Here is a 22,138-nt window from a genome sequence, read left to right as displayed (position 1 = left end):
AGTGACCGTGGCTCATGAGTGGGCAACGGGGAGTCTGAGCTCAAGTGGCCCAGCTGGGCTGCAGCAGCTCCTTCCCACGCTCCATCCCCCTCTGCCCCCAGGCACGTCCCAGCCCCAGGCAGCAGCTCCTGCAGCCTCACTCGTGGCTGTCCCTGGCGGCCCGTGCCCCAAGGGCAGTGAGCAGGTGCCAGAGCACGTTTGGGTTCCAGGTACTGGGCAGCTAACAGGCAGTAAAAAAAAAAAGCTTTGTCTTTTATTTCTTGTAAAAATCTTTTAACACATGCAGACTAAAACCAGTGTAAGAAAGTCTCCACCATCGTTTAAACAAATAACTATACTTAAATAGAAGTGTCTGCGGTTGACTTGTAGAAAAATAAGGTAGGTTTTTTTGCTTTTCTCTTTATACAGAAATCCATCTCCAGTTCTGATACCAAGAGACAATCCACAGCTCCAACACACCCCCCTGAACCCGCTCCTGGCTCTCACCCACGCCATACTGCTAAGGTAGCATGTGCAAAAAAGTCGACAACAGTTTCTTCACCGAAAGAAACAACAGAAAAGAAACGACCCAGCAAAAGGAAAAGAGACGAGTCTTCTACGTGGTTTAGAAAACGAGACCTGGGGTTTCAGTTAAGGGGCTGCTGCTGCTGCTGGGGCGAGTCCTGCGTCAGCGGCGGTGCCGGCCGTGGCCCGAGCGGCCGCTGCCGTGGTGCTTGGCCTTGTGCGGCCGCTCGAAGGAGCGCGAGCGCTCGCGCCGCTCCCGGTGGTGGCTCCGCTCGTGACGGTGCTTCTTGGCGGCCTCGGTGTGATCCCGGGACTTGCTCTGCGAGCGAGAGCGGGACTTTTTCCTCTTGTGGCCGTGTCTGTTGGCGCCCTTGAGCTCCTCCCTGCCGTGCTTGGCCTTGGCGTGTGGCGAGCCGTGGTTGTGGTGGCGCCGGGGGCTGCCGCTGTGGCTGCGGGACCGGCTCCTCGACCTCGAGCTGTACGTCCCAGACAGGCTGCGCCTGTTGTTGTAGCTGACACAAGTGCTCACTGTTAAAACGTGTCTGACACACAAGAAAAAACCTAATCCATGCTTAGCAGCTTCCCAGTTACCGGGGCACGCAGGGACCCTCTATGGGGGAAGGGACGGGTGACAGTGACTGCCCTGGAATGTGCCTTTGAAAAGAAGAGCCCAGCCCAGGCCCAGAACTCGGTGCTGTTTGGAGCTGTTCCACCTTGTCAGCAACCTCCCCCTCAACATCAGGCTGCAGATGGGGCATTTGCCTCACTCATCTGGCAGCCAGCACCACTGAGGGCAACTGTCAATCTGGCAGCTCCCCAGTTGTATGTCAGCCTGAAGAGTCTCTGAGTCTCCCTCTGAAGCCTGGAGCTCTGCCTGCCCTGGGCACTGAGCTGGGCAGCACGTCCTGCCACACCGCAGCACTGAGCTCCCACGCACCTTGGGGAAAGCTGCAACCCCTGACTGGCTCCTAGGGCACCACACACTGCTCTCCTCCACCACAGCGAACTTGAGAAGGTCACCAGCCACGGCAGGAGCACCTCGCACTCATGCACCACAGACCCAGCAGTTAGGATGGGCCTAAGCTGCCACCTGCCAGCAAAGCTACAGCGTGACCCACTATCGCCACGTACCAACCCAAGGGCCACAGGCTGGACTCAACCCTCACACTGCTGCTGGCCAGCAGGCAAAATTTTAAGCTAAGCACTGCTTCCCACAGTGCAACACCCCACCGAAACACCCCAGAGGCAATTATAACACAAGTGCCCCACGAGCCCAGCCCCCTGCTCAGCACCCCCAGAGCCACTTACTGCCGCCGAGGGGTGTGGGAGCGAGACCGTGACTTTGTTCTGGACCGAGACCGACTCGCACTTCTGCTGCTTCTACTTCTCTTGCTTTCTTTTCTCATGCTTGGTGGGGGGAAGGAGGGAAAAACAGAGTTATGCTTCTATGGTATTTGTTACTTCTGTGAAGTAGCTCAAATGCAGCTGCCTGTTAAAGGAGTGGCTTTTACAGAAGCCCTCCCTTCAGCAAGAAGAGACTATTCCGTTACATACCCGTTGTAAGGGCTCTTTGATGCTTGCTGCCTCTCTTCTGGCTCTTTTTTAATGGGTTTGGTATTCAGAGACACTGGACTCTTCTCTTCAGCTTTCACTTCTCTTGGGGAAGCTGGGAATGACATTTATATTCAAAACCAGCTATTTTATTCACAGATTTTCTCACAGACACCTTACCAGTGTTTGAGTGAAATCTAACTATGAACTCAGCAGCCACCACCTCACCCACCTTTCCACTGACAGCACACTCCCAGGGAGAGCAGCCAGCGGCCCCTGGGGAAGACAGCACCACCCCCACGCCACGCAGCCAGGCTCCACTGCGATGCCACCCCCCAGGCCCCATGTGCTACAAAGTCATACCTGCCCTGGTGGCCCAGGAGCACATGAACGACCCTGACAGCTGATTTCTAGTGCTGCAGAGAGAATGAAGTCTGAGCAGCAAAATTACAGATTGCTTTTTTATCTTAGTGGTACAAATACGATGAGCAACAAGCCCCTCATTGAGTTCAGAAGCCCATCTGTCTCCACAGCCAGCTGATACAGCCCAGACATGGATTCCTCCTCTCACGGGAGGGCTGCTATGCCAGAACAACACACCTTCCTGTCTGGATCACCAACAGCACAGCAGAGGTGCTGCCCTCGGGACTGACACCACAGCCTCCTCACTCAACAGGGTTCAGAGCTTTAATGTGAAAGCACAATCCTGTCAGAGGCTTTCCCTCAGTCTGTCAGCTCTGTCAGCTCATCCCCCAGGACCTCAGCAGAGATCCTAACCCAGGCTCCCACTTCAAAATAAAACAAAAGAGAAAGCTTTTGTTGTTTAGTGAGAAACACTTGCCAGCTCAAAGTACCTCTGGAAACTCAGAAGTAACTGCTACAAACTGCTTTCCCAGCATAAAGTTCTTAACTGTCTAAAGTGGCCATGTGACAAATAGTGCCTGTGCTTTCTCCTTTACCCAGCATCAGCAGGTGGATGCTCAGCCAGCCTGGATATGTCACCAACAGCAGCACAAAGGGGTAAAGCCACTGAGACAATACTGTGTGTTCTTTGTCCTGCCAGAGTTCAGACAGATTCCACGGCCAGCTCAAGACACATACAACAGCAATTTATTCACTGGAATGTCCAGGCAGCACTGTGACCTTCCCTTCTCCATTTCCTGACCACCATCTGTCTTACTTCACCACACTTCAACAGTGTTGAGTACGTTAAAAAAAGCAGAGAGCAACTTTCAGAGATCCCTGCTGCAAAGGGAACCACGAAGGTTACTGTGACAGCCCCCCAACAGACTAAATCCAGAGTCTCTCTTCACAGCGCAGTAATACACAGCAAACACCTGGTCTAGACATTTTCATAACACCACCACCTTAAGGGTGTGTATTACTAATGAATCCCTCCCCCATCTGAGGCAGTATGGAACACAGCATCCCTTCTCCTTCTCATCTGCTATTCCAAGATATTGCAACTGGCTTTAAAAAAACCCCCAAACATGAAAGGCTTGTCTTGCTTCGTTCTGCGAGAAAAGCCTGAATTGTCCATCAGCTCAAGAAGCAAACCTGTGTTTTGGTAACACCTTGGGACACAGACTTAGCTAACAGCATTATGCAAGCTTCTGTTGAGAAAATGAACTCACATGGTTTGGATGCAGGAGAAAAGCCACCCAGTGTTGAGAGTGCTGGAGTTCCATCTGGATTTAAACCTTTTGCCTTCAGTTTAGCTTCCTGTAGTGCCATTTTCCTCTTTTCTACTTCTTTATCCAGGAACTCATAATTGGGCTGTTCAAGTAACAACACAGTAAGCAGCTGAACCAATGCAGTATCAGATGTTTTATCTAATTTCTGAAAAATCATTGTCTTTTAATCATCTGCCCGGTGCTGTAACTGACTCCCACAGTTTGCTCTCATGCTCCCCTTGGTGGAGGGGACACCCAGCAGAGCCTTTCCCATCCACTGACTGGTGGGCCAGCGTTCCCCACTGTACTTGGACAGCAGTGAGACAGCTCCAGCTGCACTGGACACCCAAGAGGAAGTAGAGACATCTCCAAGTTACCTTCTTTCTGGTATAGAGCTTAAGAGTTGTTAAGCAGATCTCCTGAATCTCCTCTTCCGTGCTGCCAAAAAGCAAGAACCAGTGAGGACGGGTAGGCAGCGGAATCTGGAAAGAAAAGAACCGAGAGCTTAAGGACAGAGATCACAGACCAGGCCTCTGTTCTAAGCATTTTCATCCATTTTCTTGAATCGGGACGCTGGCAACAAAAGGCAATGCTGGCTGAAGACAGGGCAGTACTGACCTGCAGAGCTCTAGCAGCGAGATAGATGCAAGCACATGCGATGGTCTCTGGCTGAAAGCGCACAAAGACGTTTGTCCGAAGACTGTCGTTCATGTAATTCCTGAAAAAGAACATCAGGAGAGGTTGGCTCTCAAGTTTACATCCCTTTTACTCAGAGGACAACAATACTGGAGACTCAATTGACTTTATTATTTTTTCTATGACTGTATTAAACACGTGGTCTCTTTCAAAGGATTGTATTTGAGGTTTCCATTGGCTGCAGGTGTAATAAAGCCTGCGCCGTGCCACTGCTGGAAACCCCACTGCCCGTGTGTGTCCTGCTCGGCAGGAACGGGCCCTCACACCCTCAGGTGCCCCGTGACTAACAAGGGCTTTCCATCTGCCCGGCTGTTTAAGCACCATCGTTCTTGTATTTAAAGAAAAATCAATATGCAAGCAGGAAAGCATGGTGTATTTTTAACCTACCGTGTTCCAGAGGCTAGATGCAACCTATAAAGTTCATGAAACACTGCATTTATATCCTGTGTGTGCCTCGAGTCATAGTGACTTCATCCGGAGACAGAAGCACCCAATTTGCTCACTGAGTGCTGGAAAAAGACCTGCAAGTTAGTACTGGCCTCCCAACTCCACTAAAGCTCCTCTTCTCCCACCACGGTGGCACTGCCAAGCACGACATGCCAAGAGATACAACACCGAAAAAGAGGAGACCTCCAGGGAGCTCTATGTTCCTGAGCTACAGGAAGGAGACCAAGAGCAGTCAGTAAGGATTGACTCTACAGAAAACCATGCCCGATATGGCCTCTAAGTCAACATGCTGCATGCACTCCAATTGTCCTTTTTTTAACTCTAGCTTAGCCAAATGCTACAGCAACTAAGCAAACGTTGGCAGAAACTCAGCCCCGTGTGTCCTTTAAATACACTACAGTATACAGTAGCTAGGCAACAAATACATTCAGAAACATTTTCAACAGTTACTTCTAAAAGCAAATATACAAATCCTTTTGACACCCCGACAGAACTAGAAGATGCTGCCCGATGGATATGGAGCACTTCAGTGAATCTCGGATGAGCTTGCACTGGGTTGGCTGGAGAGAAGGGCAGCCAAACCGGCCATCCCCAGGTCATGGGCTGAGGTGCAGAGGGCAGAGCTCTATGACTTACCATCAGGGACTACCCTTTAATTAAAGAGTAGAAAAAAGAACAAAGTTAAATTGAGTTCTCCATTACTATGCTGGAATCAAGCCACGAAAATAGTAAGCAGAAACAAGCACTCCAAATGTTCTGGAAGCATGTCTTTGTGCAGTAACTTACATCTCATTGCTTTGCACATGGAACGTCAGGCTTGTTATTTCTGCTACTATTTTCCTGGCTAGGAAAAGAATGGCAAAATCACAACTTACCAGGCTGTCTGTACCAGGGTTTGGTTACGTTCACATTCCAAGACTTGTAAATACATAACAATGATCTGAGGAATAAGGGGGGGGAAAAAAAGAAACACCACTTCAGTTACTTCCTTCTGTTGCTTTACATGTTAAAACTGTGCACAGCCAAACCACATCCCAAACCAACAGCCTCTCTCCACTTCTCAGCGTGTGCTGTGTGCTCACCTCACCCAGTCCTGCTCACACGATTCTTTTGATACTTTTCTATGATTTTCAAAACCAGTCACCTTTAACATTTCCCTACCAAAAGCCACTAACATTATTTACCCAGGCCCTCTGGCAAAAGCATCCATCACAACTACTAAGGAACAAAGAGAAGACATCAGGTCACTTTTACATCTGTGTCTCACTCCACAGCTCACTGATGCTACCGAGGTAGAACAATGTTGACAATTACTTCTGAGAACTCACCTTATGCGGATGCTTGACATGAACACAAAATCCCAACTCCTTCAGTACTCGCCTTTCTGCTTTGATTACTTGATTTTTGGTGTTTATGTAGTTCTGATCAAGTATCAGGGGGCTTGGAGTCCTATAGTTTGTAAGAAATAAAATCAAAACTGTTTTGCATATCCAAAACCAGCGGCATCTCTTTTTTCCCTTCCAACCAACTAATGGCAACAGAAACCGGTTTTCAACTCCTGCAAGCAAGTTTAAGCATTAATCTTGTGCTGTCCAAGTTTAGATAAACTAGTTTAGTGTCTGCTTTTCACTAGCTATGGATTAGATGGTCAAGATAGAAAAAAACAACACCTGCTGCTACTGTGTGTGCAAACTAGGTTGGTACAGCTGCTGGAACAAAAACCATCTTCAGAGCTCAAAGAACCTTTTCACTTGGTGAACGATGTGGGGGAAGGAGTGTGATGCAGAGACCTTTGCTAGGCAGGACTTCAAAGCAGTAGTAAGCTAGGACAGGTTTCTTTACTGACACTGAAGTAGCAAGCTTGTGCTCAATAAGGTGCAGTTTCCTATGCACTGGAAGAAAAGATTACTGAGATCTTGAGACAACAAGACAGGCCTGCTCCTGACATACAACAAGCCTAGTAAAGCAAAGGATTTAACCTCTGATCTGCCTGTGATTCCCAGGGCTCATCAGTGGGTATCCTGTTACTTATGCCATTTGCATTTGCAAGACAAGAGCTCATTTCACAAGGGAAGACTCTCAAGTTTAGCATTATCAAGACTTCATCTCTTCCAAATCCAACACCTGAACTGGTCAAAGCATTTAAAAAAATTCAACTAAAATCACTTGCTGTGTGCTTTAAGCACAAGTGTCATGCTCCATTTCTCAGTCTGTCAGTGCTTAGACCTGACCTTCCAACATCCAACACAGTGTATTTTAATCCACTTCCTCCTCAAGACAGACCAGCTTTTTCCCCTGTGTGTAATATGCCTCACATCTGCCACAAGTTTTCCAACACAGAAGAGTGTTTTTGCAACTGGTTAGTTACACTTTCATAAGCTGCAGGCTGTTTACACCATAACCCTAGGAGACCCCAAGCACTGGTGACATTTATTTTGCATTACCCTCGAAAGAAAGAAAGAAAAAGTAATGGAAAGTGGATTCAAAATAGAGCTGCAGTTTTATCAGGCAAAAAATGTCACTGCCCATTTGTCTTTCTTCATTCCATGCAAGTCCCACAAGTGGTTCACACTTCTATTCCCTGGTAGGTCACAGAGTAGAAAAAAACACTGGTAAAGCCTAGGTTCCCACCCCAGGGAGAAGGGGGGGATTTAATTACAAGGCTGTCTGAAGGGGTGCCCAACTTCAGCAACATGTAACTTACACCAAGATTTCTGTAGCCACCTGGAAGGATGCTATTTAGCATTAGGTAAAGGGTAAGACACTCCATCCACTTCACTAAGCGCAAAACGTTGTATTGCCACGCACTTGAAGCGTGAGCTCCCCCTGCTCTTCCCACTGGCTGCTCCCAGGAGGTTTGACATCAACTACTGTGGCTTCCTGGAGCCAGGAAGCATCTGCAGTTCAAGTACAAGCTTTACTACTGTCCCCTCCCAACCAACTGCAGGATTTTCCACCTTACTTCTATGTAACTCCTCTAGTTGTTATTCTCACTCATCAGGGCAAATTTAAGAAGTCTGTGATCTCAGCAGCTCTAACCCAGCCAGAACAGGGATTTCTGTTTGTTTTGGGGGTTGGGTTGGTTGGTTGGTTCTTTTTTTTCTCCCCCAAGTTACGTGGAGAACTTTTAAAGCTTCTTTAAGGTAACTATTTCAGTACAGAGGCTATGGATTTCTGAACACTCCAGCAGGACAATGGCTGTCTGAACACAATACTCTGGAGTGGGAGACTGAAGAACCAAGCTGAAGTTTTTCCACTTGATTACAAGTAACTATACTGGGTTTTGTAATGTTTCCTCCAATATTGGTTTACATAGTTTTATCTAGAGAGCACTGGTATTAAGGGGATCCACAAGACATCACTCAGAATGAATTCAGGTGTCCAGGTTCAGCTTATTTGTTTGCAGAACATTTCGTAAGAGGTGACAAATCTTGGGACAAATCAATTAGAGCAGTTATGACTTCCAGTCTAAAAAACCAGAAACAACAGGACTGCACAGGATCATCCAACAACCTGCCAGAGGATTACTGTCTTCCACATGTGTCTGCATTCTCTGAAAGCCACGTAACAAAGTCAGTGTTATGATAACACACTAATGCAGTTCAAGTGCAACAGGAAAGACTGGAAGTCTCAGTCCATCTTAAATGTTTGCTGTCCTTCTGCAGAGCTGTAGGATGGGCACAAAGAGTTTGTTCTGGGGTTGGCACGTGTTTGACAGCAGAACGATAGGGAACTTGGAATTAAGACACTTAGAGTGTGCATTCCTCTGTTGTCCCATTCCGCCCATCACTTAGGAGTTCTAGAGAGCCACAGGAGCCATGAAAAACATCAGTTTACCCAGGCAGTGTTTCCACAGATAAAGACAAATGCAGCCTTTTATGCACCTAGGCAAAAATAAAAACCTGCAGAAGACTTCACCACACCTGATTACTGGCACAGTCTCAAGGCAAAGTCAGCTTCCCCGCTGCATTAACATTTACCAATTTAGTACTTTTGCCATAAACTCCAAAGTGTTGGTACCTGCCACTACTCAGAAACTGGACACTTCAGATTTCCCTTTGGAAAACTCAGCTTTCCTACGAAGGACAAATAGGAACTTTTGCTACTGCAGGTGCTGCGCTTGGTTCTCAGTCCAAGCAGTAATCAACTAAGAAACCAGAGAAAAGCTTGTATATAAAATACAAGCCTCAAGCTCTGTATAGCCAAGGAGCATGACAAATTCTTACTTTGAATCTGTTCTTACAGATCAGCACTAGAGCTCCAGGCAAGGCTTTAGACTTAAGACAGAGAGCAGACAGGCAGTGCCCATTCTGTAAGTCGGTCCAGCTCTTGGCCACAAAAGTACCACCAGGATTTGCAGACTGAGTAGGATTAACACACTGTAATGTCTTTGTAACAATAAATTAATTACAAATATCCTTCTTTAAATCCCCCTGAGAAGTGAAACCTAAGTTGTCAACACAGCTACAGCTTCATTTGATGCAGTATTAAAACGTGATGACTTTGGAATGTCTGATACTTGGGAGGTAAAGTGCCCTGCATGGAATTTAGATCATAAGGCACCTCTGACAAGCACAGCAGGACATTATTTTAAAGACCAGGCCTCTCTTACACCAATCAATAAGAGAAACAAGTGCGTTCTAGGTCCAGCTCCAACATTTTAAGTAGAAGCAGGGTAGATGTATAGCACTCCTGAAGGAGGTCGTGTCGTGTGCATTGTTAATACAGGCCACTTCAACACACCCCTTGCTGCCCCTGAAACATGGCACAGCTGCCTGTGTGTGTCAGACCGGCACCTGGGAGATCACACAGGGACAGGAGTCACTTCTGTTCCAGTCTCGTAAGGGCTTTCTGCAGCTTTGAGGCACATTTCAGACAAATAAGATCAACTTAAACTCCATTCTACATGTTAGACTCCGGTTGCACGTGGCTCAGAACACAGATGTTTCAGCACACAGCATTTCAAAGAGCAGTATTCCCATAAGATGAGCTTTTCTCCATGCACACAAACATTTTTACATGCAGTACCACATGACATATGCTCGTGGAAGATTCAAGGGAAAATTTGCTTGTCCAAAACACTTTTTTGTTTTTGTGAAGCTTTTTCTGGCTTGTCAGTATCAAAAATGCCACCTAGCAGGAACCCAGTTGACTCCAGGTCTTACAAGAGAATTCCAATGCAATTGCCAGTTCTGCAAACAGGTACATCAAAGGCACTGCTTACACAATCATTTATATAAACAGCTTTACAGATTCAACACTTCCATACCCTCATGTTTTTCACTGTGAATTCAAACTGCAGTTATACAGAGCCCAGAAAGTGGAACTAAGAACCCAAAACTGTTTTAAGAAAGAAAGCAAGCCTACTCAAACTACTCAAACTTCACGTGCAAGTTAAAGGGCTTCAGTTAACAGAAATGCTAGACTAGAGGCAAAAGAAAGTACAGCAGCCTAACTGATTGGTTCAGTTCTGGGTTGTGTGTGAGAAACTAACTACAGCCTAGGTGTTAGCTTCAGGTAAAATATAGATATAAAAGATTAAGCTAGTATTCTAAAAACCTGGACAGCAAAGAAAAAAGCTTATAACAAGGTACAGGAGTTCTTCCAAATGGTTCACCAGCGGCCAACCTGTTAGTCCCCCGATTCCAGTGACCTATTCTCAGAGCACTGGCTTCTCCTTGGGGATTTTCCATACTTCACTCACTGTTGCCATGACGACAGCTTCATCTTTATGTACCACTCCACATCACCCAGGGTTTGGTAAATGTAGCTGGTCGCTGTATAGTCGGTTGCAAGGGAAAAAAGAGTCGAAGTTAATAACGTGTACAGCTTATGTAACTGTAATCTTGTCAAAAGTACAGAAAAACGTTTACATCCTGCTTGTTAAGAAAAAGAAAGGCCAAGTCTGAATGTCAGACCAGCGTTTTTAAGATTAATGTCATGCAGATTGACTCAGAATCTCAGAGCAACAGTACCCACTTCTCCAGAACATAATGGGTAGAAGTGCACGGTTTCTCTTGACATGATGCATTTTAGGCACCATGTAACATGCACAAGTGACATTCTGATTTGGAATAGGCTAGCTGGAAAGATTTAAGTTCACAGGTTAAGTTCAGTTTCTCTGATCCTTCACACAGCACAAAGAAACGGCTAATTTGTATTGTCATTGCAAAAAAATGCATTGCACATAGTTAATTAACCTTCACTGCCTGGACAAAGGCCAAGACATTCTGAATCACTGAGCCAGCCTCAATAATTCCAATCACCAGACTTCCCTATCCTAACTGTGGTAAGAAACACCACCACTGAATTCACCCTCAGTGTAACTTCAGTCTCTCAAGGCCACCAGCAATTACAGCTTTAAAAAGACACAAAAAGAGCAAAGCTAAGTTCCCAACTGCAACACTGACTCATTCTTCTCACCTAAAGCTAACTAAAAGGAAAGCATGAGCATCAGGCAGTAAAAGCACAAGTTTTATATTCAACAGAAGCATAACTAGGAACACACCACCAAGAAACAGCTGGCTTCCCTGGAGGATTTTGACTCTGCTTCTCAGAAAAGGTTACACAACAGTGAGGCTGAAATTCCTGCTGTGACCTGGTGACTCAGAGCAAAGTGTGAATTTCAGAATCTCGCTGAAAACAAGCCCTTTTGTGACTAAGTGTAAACTTACACTCTTAAAAGCAAAGCTACTTCATCCCAGCTGATGGCTCCAGTCTCAGACTACATAAGAAATACTGCACTCAGCAACTCAACACTCCCCTTCCACTCTCCCTTGTTCCTTCCAATACACCCAGTTAACGCGCTCTACACATGAAAACACACAGAGCAGCAGCGCCAGGCACTCGGAACTGAGGGCAGCTCTAACCTCAGCAGCTACCCAGACCTGCACACAGACCAGGCCATCTTACACTCCAGCTGCAGTGACACGAGCACACCGAATCACCAAAAGCACCAGTCTTGCTTCTTTTGCAATTCAAGATGCTTTCAGCTCCCAAGACTCAGTTACACGCTCCTTGTTGGTGTGGTGGTGCTAAGCTGCAGACACCATAGGCCAAACCACACTTTTCTTCAGATGCTTTCTAAAACTCCTTTTCCTGAAAAGTAACACTGGGAAATGTTCTGCTTTCCCCTTCTGTTAACTGGTCCTTTATTGGCACCATAACCACATTTGGATGGCTGTATACTAACGACAGAAAAGCATTAAGACTACTGACCACGTTTAAAGCCTGGAGAACACGCAGCAACCCACTAATCGTCTACTCATACCTAAAACTACCTCTTAGGAACCACACAGCGTCACAAAATCCGTTACCAATAGAAAAACTACAACCACTGACCTGAAACTAGAACCAATACTCACGACTTGCAGCTACACAAGTAACAAAAACGGCTCTACTGGGTAAACAAAAGTAACATGGAAGAAGTCAGCATTGAACTGCACTGCCTACACAGCAGCCATGAGCACTCCCTTGTCAACTTTAGGTCGTTGAACTTAAGCCTGGAAAAATACTGTGAATTGAAGACTGCAGTGTGCATTAGTGAGAACAGATGCTTATGTTCACAACAAAGCTAATCTTACCTTTTTGCTCTTAACTGGCGCAAATGATGAAACACGTTGATCACGTCCCTTATACGGCGAGGGGCCTCTTCAATTTTGGATGCCAGATTGATACAGGCCATAGCAACAATCTGAAAGGAAGCCCCGTTCCGTAAGAAATCCCGATAAGGCTAGAATTACGCAACTTAAAACCCACAAATCCACTCAAAACCGACCCAACCCGCGGTCCAAAGGCCCAGAGGGCAGCCTGTTTGTCGTGTGGCTGGCCAAACTCACCGCTCGCCCAGGCCCGAGCCACTCCTTCCCCCCCTACCCCCCGTTCCCCCTCCCCGCCATGCCGTGTGGCGCTCACCTCAAAGCTGTGCTTGACGAAAGACTTCGAATAGAAGAACCGATGAAACAGCACCTGCCCCGTCGCCATCGCCACCTATGAACCCACAGCGGGGAGGAGGAAGAAGGAGCGGGAGTCAGGCGCCGGGCCCAGCCGCCGCCGCCATTTTGTGTCAGGCACCAGCTGGCGCCGCCGCCCCCCCCGAACGCCGCCTCACACGCCCTTCCCGCCGCGCCACAATGGCGGCTCCCTCCCTCCTGCCTCCCCCCCGGCTGCCCCGGGACGGCGCCGGGCCCCGCACGCACCTGCGGCAGCCGCAGGAGGATCCCGGCCGCCTGGATGAGCTCGCAGCCCAGGATGCGCAGGTCCGTCTCGCACTGCAAGTCCAGGCCGTCCTGCATGGAGGGAGTCGGCGACAGGCGCTCCTCGGGGATGAGCGAGTGGTCGATGGTCAGCGACACCTCCGAGTACAGCCGGTCGCCTATAAGGATTCCCGGAGCGGCGGGAGCCGGTGGAGCGGCCGCGGTAGCGGCGGCAGCAGGGGGGGCCGGGTGTGTGGCGGCAGAGGCCATGATGGCGAAACGACTCCGCACCCCGAGCCGGCCACGCACAGACTAGCGCGGCTCGGCGCCGTGACGCAGCACTCCGCGGCGCCTGCGCGCGGCACGCCGGGACAAAAGAGTCCGCGGGCCCCGCCCGCCGCCGGGGCTCGAGGAAGGGGCTGCCGGCGGCACGGCTCGCGGCCGGGGCTCGGGGAAAGGGCCGCCGGCACGGCTCGCGGCCGGGGCTCGGGGAAAGGGCCGCCGCCGGCACGGCTCGCGGCTGCGGCTCGGGGAAGGGGCCGCCGCCAGCACGGCTCGCGGCCGGGGCTCGGGGAAGGGGCCGCCGGCACGGCTCGCGGCCGGGGCTCGAGGAATTGGCTGGGGCTGGCCACCAGCCTTTAGAGCGCTAACGGTGCGAGCTCTCGGCGGGAAGGGCCCCGGGAGGCAGTCTCGCGGCGAGGGAGGAGATGAGGCCGGGGGAGACGGGTGGTGTTACCCGCTCTTCTCACAGCGCTTCCCCCTGCAAAAGAGGCAGGCGGCCGTGGTGCGGTTCCAGAAGCGTACGTTGGGGGTTGTGGGAGCGGTGGTCACAGCTGCCCTGCCCAGCCCCGTTACCCGGGGCCGTGTGGATCAGGCAGCAGCTCCCGCAGCACATGCGGGGGGCTTTTTCCCCTCTCAGCAGTTCAGCCAGCGCGGTGACCAGCGTGAGGGGCTACCGGGGCTCGGGTCGCTCTGCCGAGCCGTGCTTGCTGGAAGCCCCGTGTTTTCCCTCGTTACACCGCGTTGGGCTGCGTGGCCACACGGCGCGACACGCAGTGTAAAAAGCGTTCCCGTTTCCACCTCGCGCTGTGCCCGGAAAAGGTTGTTCTAAGAAAACACAGATCCCTTGGTTACACTCCCACAGACGGAATACACACGGCGCCGGGATTTCCCAACGCTCAGCCCTCGCTCCTGAGAGGGAAGAAAGGCGTCGGGCACGCCGCGGTGCCGGGGCAGAGCGCAGCCGTCCTCCCGCGGGCGCTGGTTGCGGGAGGAGCTCGGGAGAGCCGCGGGGCGCGGCGCTGGGTGACGGCCCAGGGCCGTACCCGCAGCCGCCGGCCGGCACCGCCTCAGACACCCTCATCGGGAAACTCCCGCCGGCGTTTGCATCACTTCTCGGCACGCCACACCGCGCCCCGGAAGCCGTATCCCTCCGCGGCCGCGCGCGCTCCGGCCGGGACTAGCTCTCCGCGCAGCCGCAGTCGAACTGAGGCAAGCCCCGCCCCAGCACACAGCCTCGGCATCTGATTGGCCGCCCGGCCTGAGTGGCGGAAGCGGCGCTCGTGCCGCCCGCCATGTTGTGTGGGCTCTGCCCTCAGCCGACACTGGCGGGCGGGACGGGGCAGGGACGGCCCCGTGCGCAGCCCGCGCCTCCTCCGGCAGCCTCCACAGGGCCCTCCTGAGGAGAAGGGGCTAAGGCCAGGTGGCAGCGACCAACTCACCTCATGGGACCGCCCCTCAGATCCCCTCCTCTCCCGGGAACAGCCCGGGGGTTGCTCCCCAACGCTCCTGGTTGCTCCTCACACTTAGCGCTGAAGCCAGCAGAGCTGGTTGCCCACAGGCCTGACCTTGCAGCCCTTCAGCAAACTGCTGTGGGGCTGCAGATCAGGGCTGTGGCTGGGCAGCAGTGACCTTACCAAAAACTACCCATGAAAACTCCCCAAACCAAAGGATAGTTGAGAAAGCCGATGTTGGTTCACGGCAGTGCTGGGCGTGTATGGGATCTCTGCTAACGTGCACACTGACCCGCAAAAGCACGCTCCTGTCACAACACAAGCTGGGGAAGGGTTTGTGGTGGTCCTTTCATGTAGACTTTAACTCAATTTGTCCCTATATGGTCACAACTCACAACTTGCCTGGTTTTGTCACTCGCTCAGCATAACCAGGATGCTCAGAGTCGATTAGCACCCAAACTGCCTTTTAGCAGACTTGCTTATCTTGTTTGTGCAAAGGTTACACCAAGGGGTCTTTCCTTCCTTCCTTTCTATACTAACTACGCACAGGGGGTCTGTTTCTCACAAAGATTTGCTTATCTTCATCATGGGGGAGGTTCCTGCTTCCCTTCTATGTATCTCAGGTCTCAGTGGGGCAGATCTCACAGCATGCTCACCGTTGTTAGCCACAGCCATTCCACACGTGCCCACGGGACTCCTGACAGTCAGATGCTGGGCTGTCCTGGGCTGTGCAGCTCTGACCCCGTCAGAGCTCTGCAGGGAGGGTGAGGCTGCAGCGCTGCAGAGGGCACGGAGAAGATGGATCATTTGGTTTCCATCGGTTGTTGAGGATGAGCAGAGGGAAGGGAGGTTGTTTAACTCCCGTGGAGCTGGGCCAGGTCATGGTGTAATAATTAATTGAGCAGAGGGTCAGAGTAGTTCACTGCTGCCAGGGTTTGTTGGGCTAAGAAAGCTTAAGATAAAAGCACTTGTAGAGAAGCACAAACCCAAGGTTTTTGACCTGGAATGAGAAAAATACATGCAGAAACATGGTCTGCCAGGCTTTCACAGGAGGGGCCGTGCTGGAGGAGGCTGGGCTGCACGTGTCCTGGTCTGCTTGCCCTCAGAGCGGCCAGCATGGGATGTGGAGCAGCCAGGTGCAGCACCTTGCTTTGTGGGACCGTTACAATGATTCCCCAAGCTTTCCTAGCTTTGCAAGCAAGTGTTCTACAAAGATCACCGAGTCCATGGTACACGATGTTTGTTTTGCAGCCATCCTTTCCATTTATAGTGTGGGGTTTGAGAGCCAGTCTCTAACTATCACCAAAAAGATGCTTTTTATAGAAAGAATGCATTTAATGGGGAGCTGCTGTACTCACAGGTTCATGACTCAGCAGGGATTCTAGTGAGTTGGAAGGGTCAGCATGCTCACCCTGTTTTCCTCCTTTCACAAGCTCCTTCCCTTTAGCCACACACTGTGTGGCCACTCAGATCTTAAAAACAATTTCACATAGATTAAAAAAATATCCCACAACCCACACAGGCTGTCACTGGCCTTTTAGAGACCTGCAGCAGCCTTCTGTGATCCATTCAGGCAGCTGAGAAAAGCCCAGTGACCCCACCACGGCAGCCCTGTGCACCATTTACCAAACACTACCGAAGAAACAGTAATAAAAAGAGAAGCTGGGAAAAATAATCACCATGGTTGGCTCAGTTCTCCAAACCTCACATTATTCTGAAGGTGAAAATATTGGGCTCCTTGGTGTTTGCAGAAGGGAGATGGCTCCTTCTGTTTCCCTGGCAGTTGGCAATGTGTGCCAAGCTGGAGAGGAGGGGAAGCAGGAGTCATGTGGGTAGTGGTTGTCACCCACTGGGGTGGAATTTGCCCACCTTTGGTTTTCTAGTTTGTTTGGGTTTTTTCCATGCACACAGCAATTGTGTATCTGTTTTAATTTACTCTGGTTTTCTAAGTTGCCTTTTGATGTTTTCAGAACCTGGAGATGTGTGCTTGCTGTCCTGAGGTGGCTCAACCTGCCCATACCATGCTTACCATTCCCAGTGGTTTGAAGTTGAGCAATGCCTCATCCCCTCAGCTGTTCCACAAGTGGAAGCCTTAACTACACCACAGAGTTTTGCTGTAGCATGTTTAAAAATACAGAATCACAGACTGGTGGGGATGGGCAAAGGCCCTGCAGAGCTGCTTCAGCCCAACCCCTGCTAAAGCAGGTTCCTCTCACTCAGGGGGCATAGGAACGTATCCAGGCAGGTTTGGGAACCTGAGGAGGAACCTCCACACCCTCCCTGGGCAGCCTGGGCCAGGGCTCCCTCAGCTCAGCACCAAACGTGTTTAAGTGAAACTTGTTGTGTCCCAGCTTACGCCCGTTACCCCTTGTCCTGTCACTAACTGCAGCAGCCTGTGTGCTGGTACCAGATCTCTCCAAGCTGGTAAACAGGGAGTGATGTTAATGTTTTCCTTTGCAGCAGAGTCCACAGAAGGTGGTGTCCCCCTGAGCAATGCCCTGGGCTGTACAAATGCCCCCAGCAGACAGCTCCAGCCTGTTAACCAAACAGCTTAGTCAATCCTTGCTTAGTTGCCAAGGTACAGCACGCTGTTGGAAAACAGCAGCAACTGATAACTGCTGGGCTAGTCCTGGATGTGAGTGCATCAACTGCTGTCCTTTGGCCTGGGACTGCACAGCTGCTGGAAGCTCTTCCTTTAAATCAACTGCAGGCAGGTAGCTGCTGCCATTAAAATGGGAGCTCAGATAACATGTGCCTGGTGTCACACCGTCACACCTAACAGCCCACAGGCACACACAGCATTGATGTCTGCTCCTTCTCCTGAGCTTCCATCTGCAGCTTTGGGCTCCACAGCTGAGTCATGACTGCACTGGCTGAGCTGAAAGGAAAGGAGCACCAGTCTGCTGGGAAGGGAGATTAGGTTATCCTAAAACCTCTCTCTGCCCACCAGCCTGCTGGGAAGGGAGCTTAGGGTATCCTAAAACCTCTCTCTTGAGCAGGTAATTAGGCCACCTCAGTGCCTAAGATTCCCTGGGGTTTTTACAGGCTTGCCAGCAAATGTGTCACAAAAGATAACACAGGAACAGGCTCTGGGCAAAGAGCTGCAAATTGCAACGCCCTGTTACCTTAACAGAGCAGAAGGGATTTGCTTGGAGCAGGAAGAACCTGTGGTGACACAAAAATCCAGTTTCCTTGAACAATGATAGGTGTCAGTGTGTAAGAAAACAACAGGCTAGGAAACCAGGCAGCAAGATACTTTGGCAGCTGATACCTGAAGTGTCTGCTGTCAAGTAGCCCAGCCTCAGAGAACAGAGGCTGGTGTTACATCATTCACTCTTTGCATTAATTGTTTTTGCTTGGGAGAGATCTCCATTTAGGAGATTGATTTCCATTCTTTGTGCTGAACCTGATAAATTAACCATCAATCTGGAATTATCTGCCATCTCAGGGATAAAAAGGTGCTGTCAGCTCTAACAGGCCTCTGGCTGTAAGTACACGTCCAGTGTGGGTCAGATACTGGGTTTGCACCAAAAACCTCGAGTGAAATTCACTCAGGCTGGAGAAACAGTGCTTTGCTCTGCTGAAGAGGAATGAGGGACTCCTATACAGGATTTCTAGCTACTCCCATTTTGGCCACTAAATTAAGAGCTCAGAGGAACAACGGAGGCTGTTTGAAATAATTTCCAGAGGGCGAGTTCTTGAAACTCTTACTCACTGGTTTTGAAAGAGAAAAGAGAAGTTCAGGAGTGTAAGTTTACAGCCAGCAGTTTTGCCATTACTGACTTGCTGTGAAACCAGAAGTGTGATTATAGATACAGCCTTTTATAGATGTCTTTTGTGTTACCTGATTCTTCACCTTCCCCTGCCTGCATCTCTCGTGGTTTCAGTGGCATTGCTCCTGGCGTTACTCATTTCTCACTAACTCCAGTGAAGCTACTGCTGGTGCCTGGCTTGAAGTCTTCAGCATGAAAAGATTAAAACCTTGTCCCCACGTGAAATGAAACCTTTCTTTTCCCCAAGGGTGCTGTCATCTAGAATATATAAATACACTGCTCAGTGCAATATGGGTGCACATCAGACCTTGTACTCCAGATACAATACCTGCTGCCTTTTGCTTTCTCAGTAAAACTGTTTTCTAGGTTTTTCTGAAGACACCAGTGCAGGATCTGCAGCACTTGGATGCTAATTAAAGCCCTGCTTCTCATTTTTTGGGTTTGTGGACTTGTGGCTTCAGGTGTCCCATCACAATACACTCTAGCTGGTTCACTTTCTGTCATACACTAAGTCAATAAAGAACACTCACCGTGGGTGTCAATGTGTGAGCGTTCCCTGGGGCCTGATGCTCACCAGCTCTCCTATTTGCAGTCAGTATTTGGGATGCATTTGCACCTGGAACATTGTGCTCAGAGTCATTGTGGTTCGAAGCTGTTTTCCTCTGGCATTCAAGCAGCAGCTTGTGGACTTTATCAGACCTTACGGTGGTCAGGTGAGGATCTGGCAGCAGAAGTCATATTCCCATGCAGATCAGCTCTTGCCCATTCTGCCAGCACATGAGCTGTGCCTTAAGCCAAGTGTTTTGAGACACAGCAAACGATAAACATGTGCAGCTCCAGCTAACAGCCGGCGTTCACGCTCCGGCCTTTGAGCTGCGCCCGGCAGCTCCTGCCAAAGGGCAGCACTGGCAGCTCGGAGCCCTCCTGCCCAGGCACAGGAGCCACATGAACCTCAGCTCCCATCAGCAGCACCTGGAGGTGGGACAGGTTATGCACCTTTGTGCCAGCAGCTCCGAGGCTGGCAGTGCCAAGCCCTGTCAGAGGGAGGGGGCAGGGGCTGACTGGATGGCAACGCCTGAAACTGCAGCAAGCTCAGGCCCTAACCTGTGCCTGTGTCTCTAAATGCCTCGGTGGCCAAAATATAGAGATAGATACCTTTAAGGCTGGAGCCTCTTGTGAGGCTGGGTGAAAGCAGCTTAGCAAGGTTAGGTCTTCCCCAGGTCACGTCTGGCACAGACCTCACAGGGTCAGGAGCGGCTGCAGTTGCACATGAAGCGCAGGCTGGCAGCTCTGAGGGCTGTAACGGCTGCCTCGGCCTGAACAGAGCTACCCAAAACATGTGACAGCGATAAGATGATGTCTCTGCTGCCAAATGGTTCTGAGAAGCAAGTAGTTTCTGCTGTACCTCAGGTTTGACCCAAAACTATGGCAGGGTGTTACACGAACAGGCAGTTTCCTGTCCCCAGGGCGTGCTGCAGCTGATACCACAGGAGCAGGCAGCGAGCTCTGCTCTCCCCTCCCTCGGGACAGCCTGGCCCCAGAGGGTCAGCAGCACTGCAGACAGCCTTGGGAACAGGGCAACGGCACGGCCAAGCTCTGTGTTATCCCCAGCAGTGGGTCACCACGCACTCTAAAGCGGTGACATGCTCTGCAGGCACTCCTTTGGCAACGTGTTCCTCGGGTCCAGCCTGGGGAAGGCACTGTGCGTCTGGTAGGATTTCCACCTGGAGAGACAGCAAATGGGAGAGTGTGACACTGAACGTGGGACAGATTCCCCAAACTCACAGCACAGCCCCTCCAGTGAGAGGTTTTTGCACCATGCCACCCTGACCGTGAAAGACCCGAGCTGGAAGCTCGCTCCAGCCTGTCCCTGGCGTGCAGTCCTCTGGGGCCGACCCTCTGTGTGGGGATGTGTTTCTCATGGGTGTATGAGCAGAGCAGGCTGGCAGCTGTGGGTGTGAGAGCCAGGAGCAGCAGGGGCAAGCTGTTAACCTGGCATGAGTCACAGCAGAGCTGCTAGCCCAGAGCATGAAAGGGGACTGGAAAGAACAGGCTGTATCCTGAGAGGCACACAGCAGAGACAGATTTAGCTCTGCTTCATGCAGGAGGATATTTGTCACTACAGGGAGAGGCCGAACTTATTTTTAGGGGTTGCATCATAAGCCTGCAGCTCTAAAGGACAGAAAAAGGCAGATGAGGCCAGCTTGTGTGGAGAGGACTCACTCTGCTCTCAGAGCAGGCTGCTGTGGGTGCAGTGCCTGGTTTGAGGTTACTATCTGTGACGCTTGTAGCCTGCAAACCTCAGCCCCACACATCCTGTGCTCATCTGGGGCCACATGAGCAGCAGCTTGACTTGAGCCCAAGCAGCAGTTCCTAGGAAAACCTGTTTAAGACTGAATAGCTCTACCTGGGAGCTTCTTGAGGACACGTGCTGCACAGGCTCAGTGCTCTGGGAGCCACCTCTTGTTTTCTGCCCATCCAGGCTGCATTGGCAGCCCCAGTGCAGCCACTTCAACCCCACCGCTACGTTGCTCTGCAAGCAAGGCAGGGGTGGCTTTCCTAGCCATCAGCCTGTGGAGCCTGGCTGGCCACGCAGCTGTGGAGCATGTTTGTGAGCCCATGAGAGGCTCTGTGCTACAGCAGTGAGTGCTCTGAGGCCACAGGACCACATCCTGCTGCAGAGAATGGGGCTGGGGGGGTGGCATCTCCCAAAACATTATCTGATAGAGCACAGGAGGAGCTGCACCATCTAGAAAACATCGAGCTGCAGTCAGCCAGCAGTTCCACCAGGTGTTTCCCTTACAGACAGGGATACAGTCAGTACAGAAATGCTTCATCTCACATAAACATCCAGCAACTCGATCGCTGCTTCATCCCTTTGCATGTTGGCATGTACTCAGCTGTGGTTCAGCAGTGGATGGGTGCAGGCAGGGTTAGCAACAGCAGCACTGCAGCCTAGCCTCAGGCCCACGCAGGGGTTACCAGAAAGGGCTGCAGGCTCTCAAAACTTCTCTGAAAGGTCACACACCCTCTCCTGCTCTGTGGCTGGTTTGTTTTTTTGCAGCAAGAACTTCTCATAGAATCACAGAATGCTGGGGATGGGAAGGGCCCTGCAGAGCTGCTGCAGCCCCAGCCCCTGCTCAAGCAGGTTCCCCTCTCTCAGGGGGCACAGGAACGTGTCCAGGAGGGTTTGGAAACCTCCCAAGAAGGAGCCTCCACACCCTCCCTGGGCAGCCTGGGCCAGGGCTCCCTCACCTCAGCACCAAAGAACTTCCAGTGGAACTTTTTGTGTTCCAGCTTGTGGCCATTACTCCTAGTCCTGTTGCTGGAGGCATAGAGGAAAAAGCATCTCCTCCTCCTCCTGACGTCCCACCTCTACTGCTGTGTTAGTCTGAGGAGCAGCCCTTGGTCTATACAATAGGAAAAGCTGCTTTTATCATTGAACAATATCCTCTTTCCACTAGCATCCAAGTGTTAAAATAGCAACTGGCAATCAGGGGAGGGCCTAGAGCAGAGAGGCAGTGCTGCTGGGGTGAGTTGAGCGGCTCAGTTGTCGCCTGCTTTCG

General features: G+C 50.7%; 1 protein-coding gene across 1 annotated transcript; it reads right to left on the bottom strand.

Annotated features, from left to right (window-relative positions):
* Positions 1-231: 231 nt before the first annotated feature.
* CCNL1 (cyclin L1) lies at positions 232-13,417 on the bottom strand. Its single transcript, XM_062005460.1, has 11 exons — positions 13,070-13,417; positions 12,786-12,860; positions 12,455-12,564; positions 6,200-6,320; positions 5,747-5,811; positions 4,347-4,446; positions 4,106-4,210; positions 3,690-3,831; positions 2,059-2,170; positions 1,813-1,911; positions 232-1,016 (listed from the first exon to the last, which is right to left on the bottom strand). The coding sequence occupies exons 1-11, from the start codon at positions 13,334-13,336 to the stop codon at positions 668-670; spliced, it is 1,545 nt and encodes a 514-aa protein (XP_061861444.1). The 5' UTR covers positions 13,337-13,417; the 3' UTR covers positions 232-667.
* Positions 13,418-22,138: the final 8,721 nt, after the last annotated feature.

This window comes from Colius striatus, chromosome 12, assembly GCF_028858725.1.
Source record: "Colius striatus isolate bColStr4 chromosome 12, bColStr4.1.hap1, whole genome shotgun sequence".
NCBI lineage: Eukaryota > Metazoa > Chordata > Aves > Coliiformes > Coliidae > Colius > Colius striatus.
The sequence above is the reverse complement of the archived record's forward strand: the minus strand, read 5'-3'. Positions and strand labels throughout refer to the sequence as shown.

Coding starts and splice junctions, on each gene's coding strand:
- CCNL1 (XM_062005460.1), bottom strand. CDS start 13,336: ATGGCCTCTGCCGCCACACACCCGGCCCCCCCTGCTGCCGCCGCTACC. Junction 3,832..4,105: donor AGCTCTATACCAGAAAGAAG/GTAACTTGGAGA, acceptor TTACTTGAACAG/CCCAATTATGAGTTCCTGGA. Junction 1,912..2,058: donor TCAAAGAGCCCTTACAACGG/GTATGTAACGGA, acceptor CCCCCCACCAAG/CATGAGAAAAGAAAGCAAGA.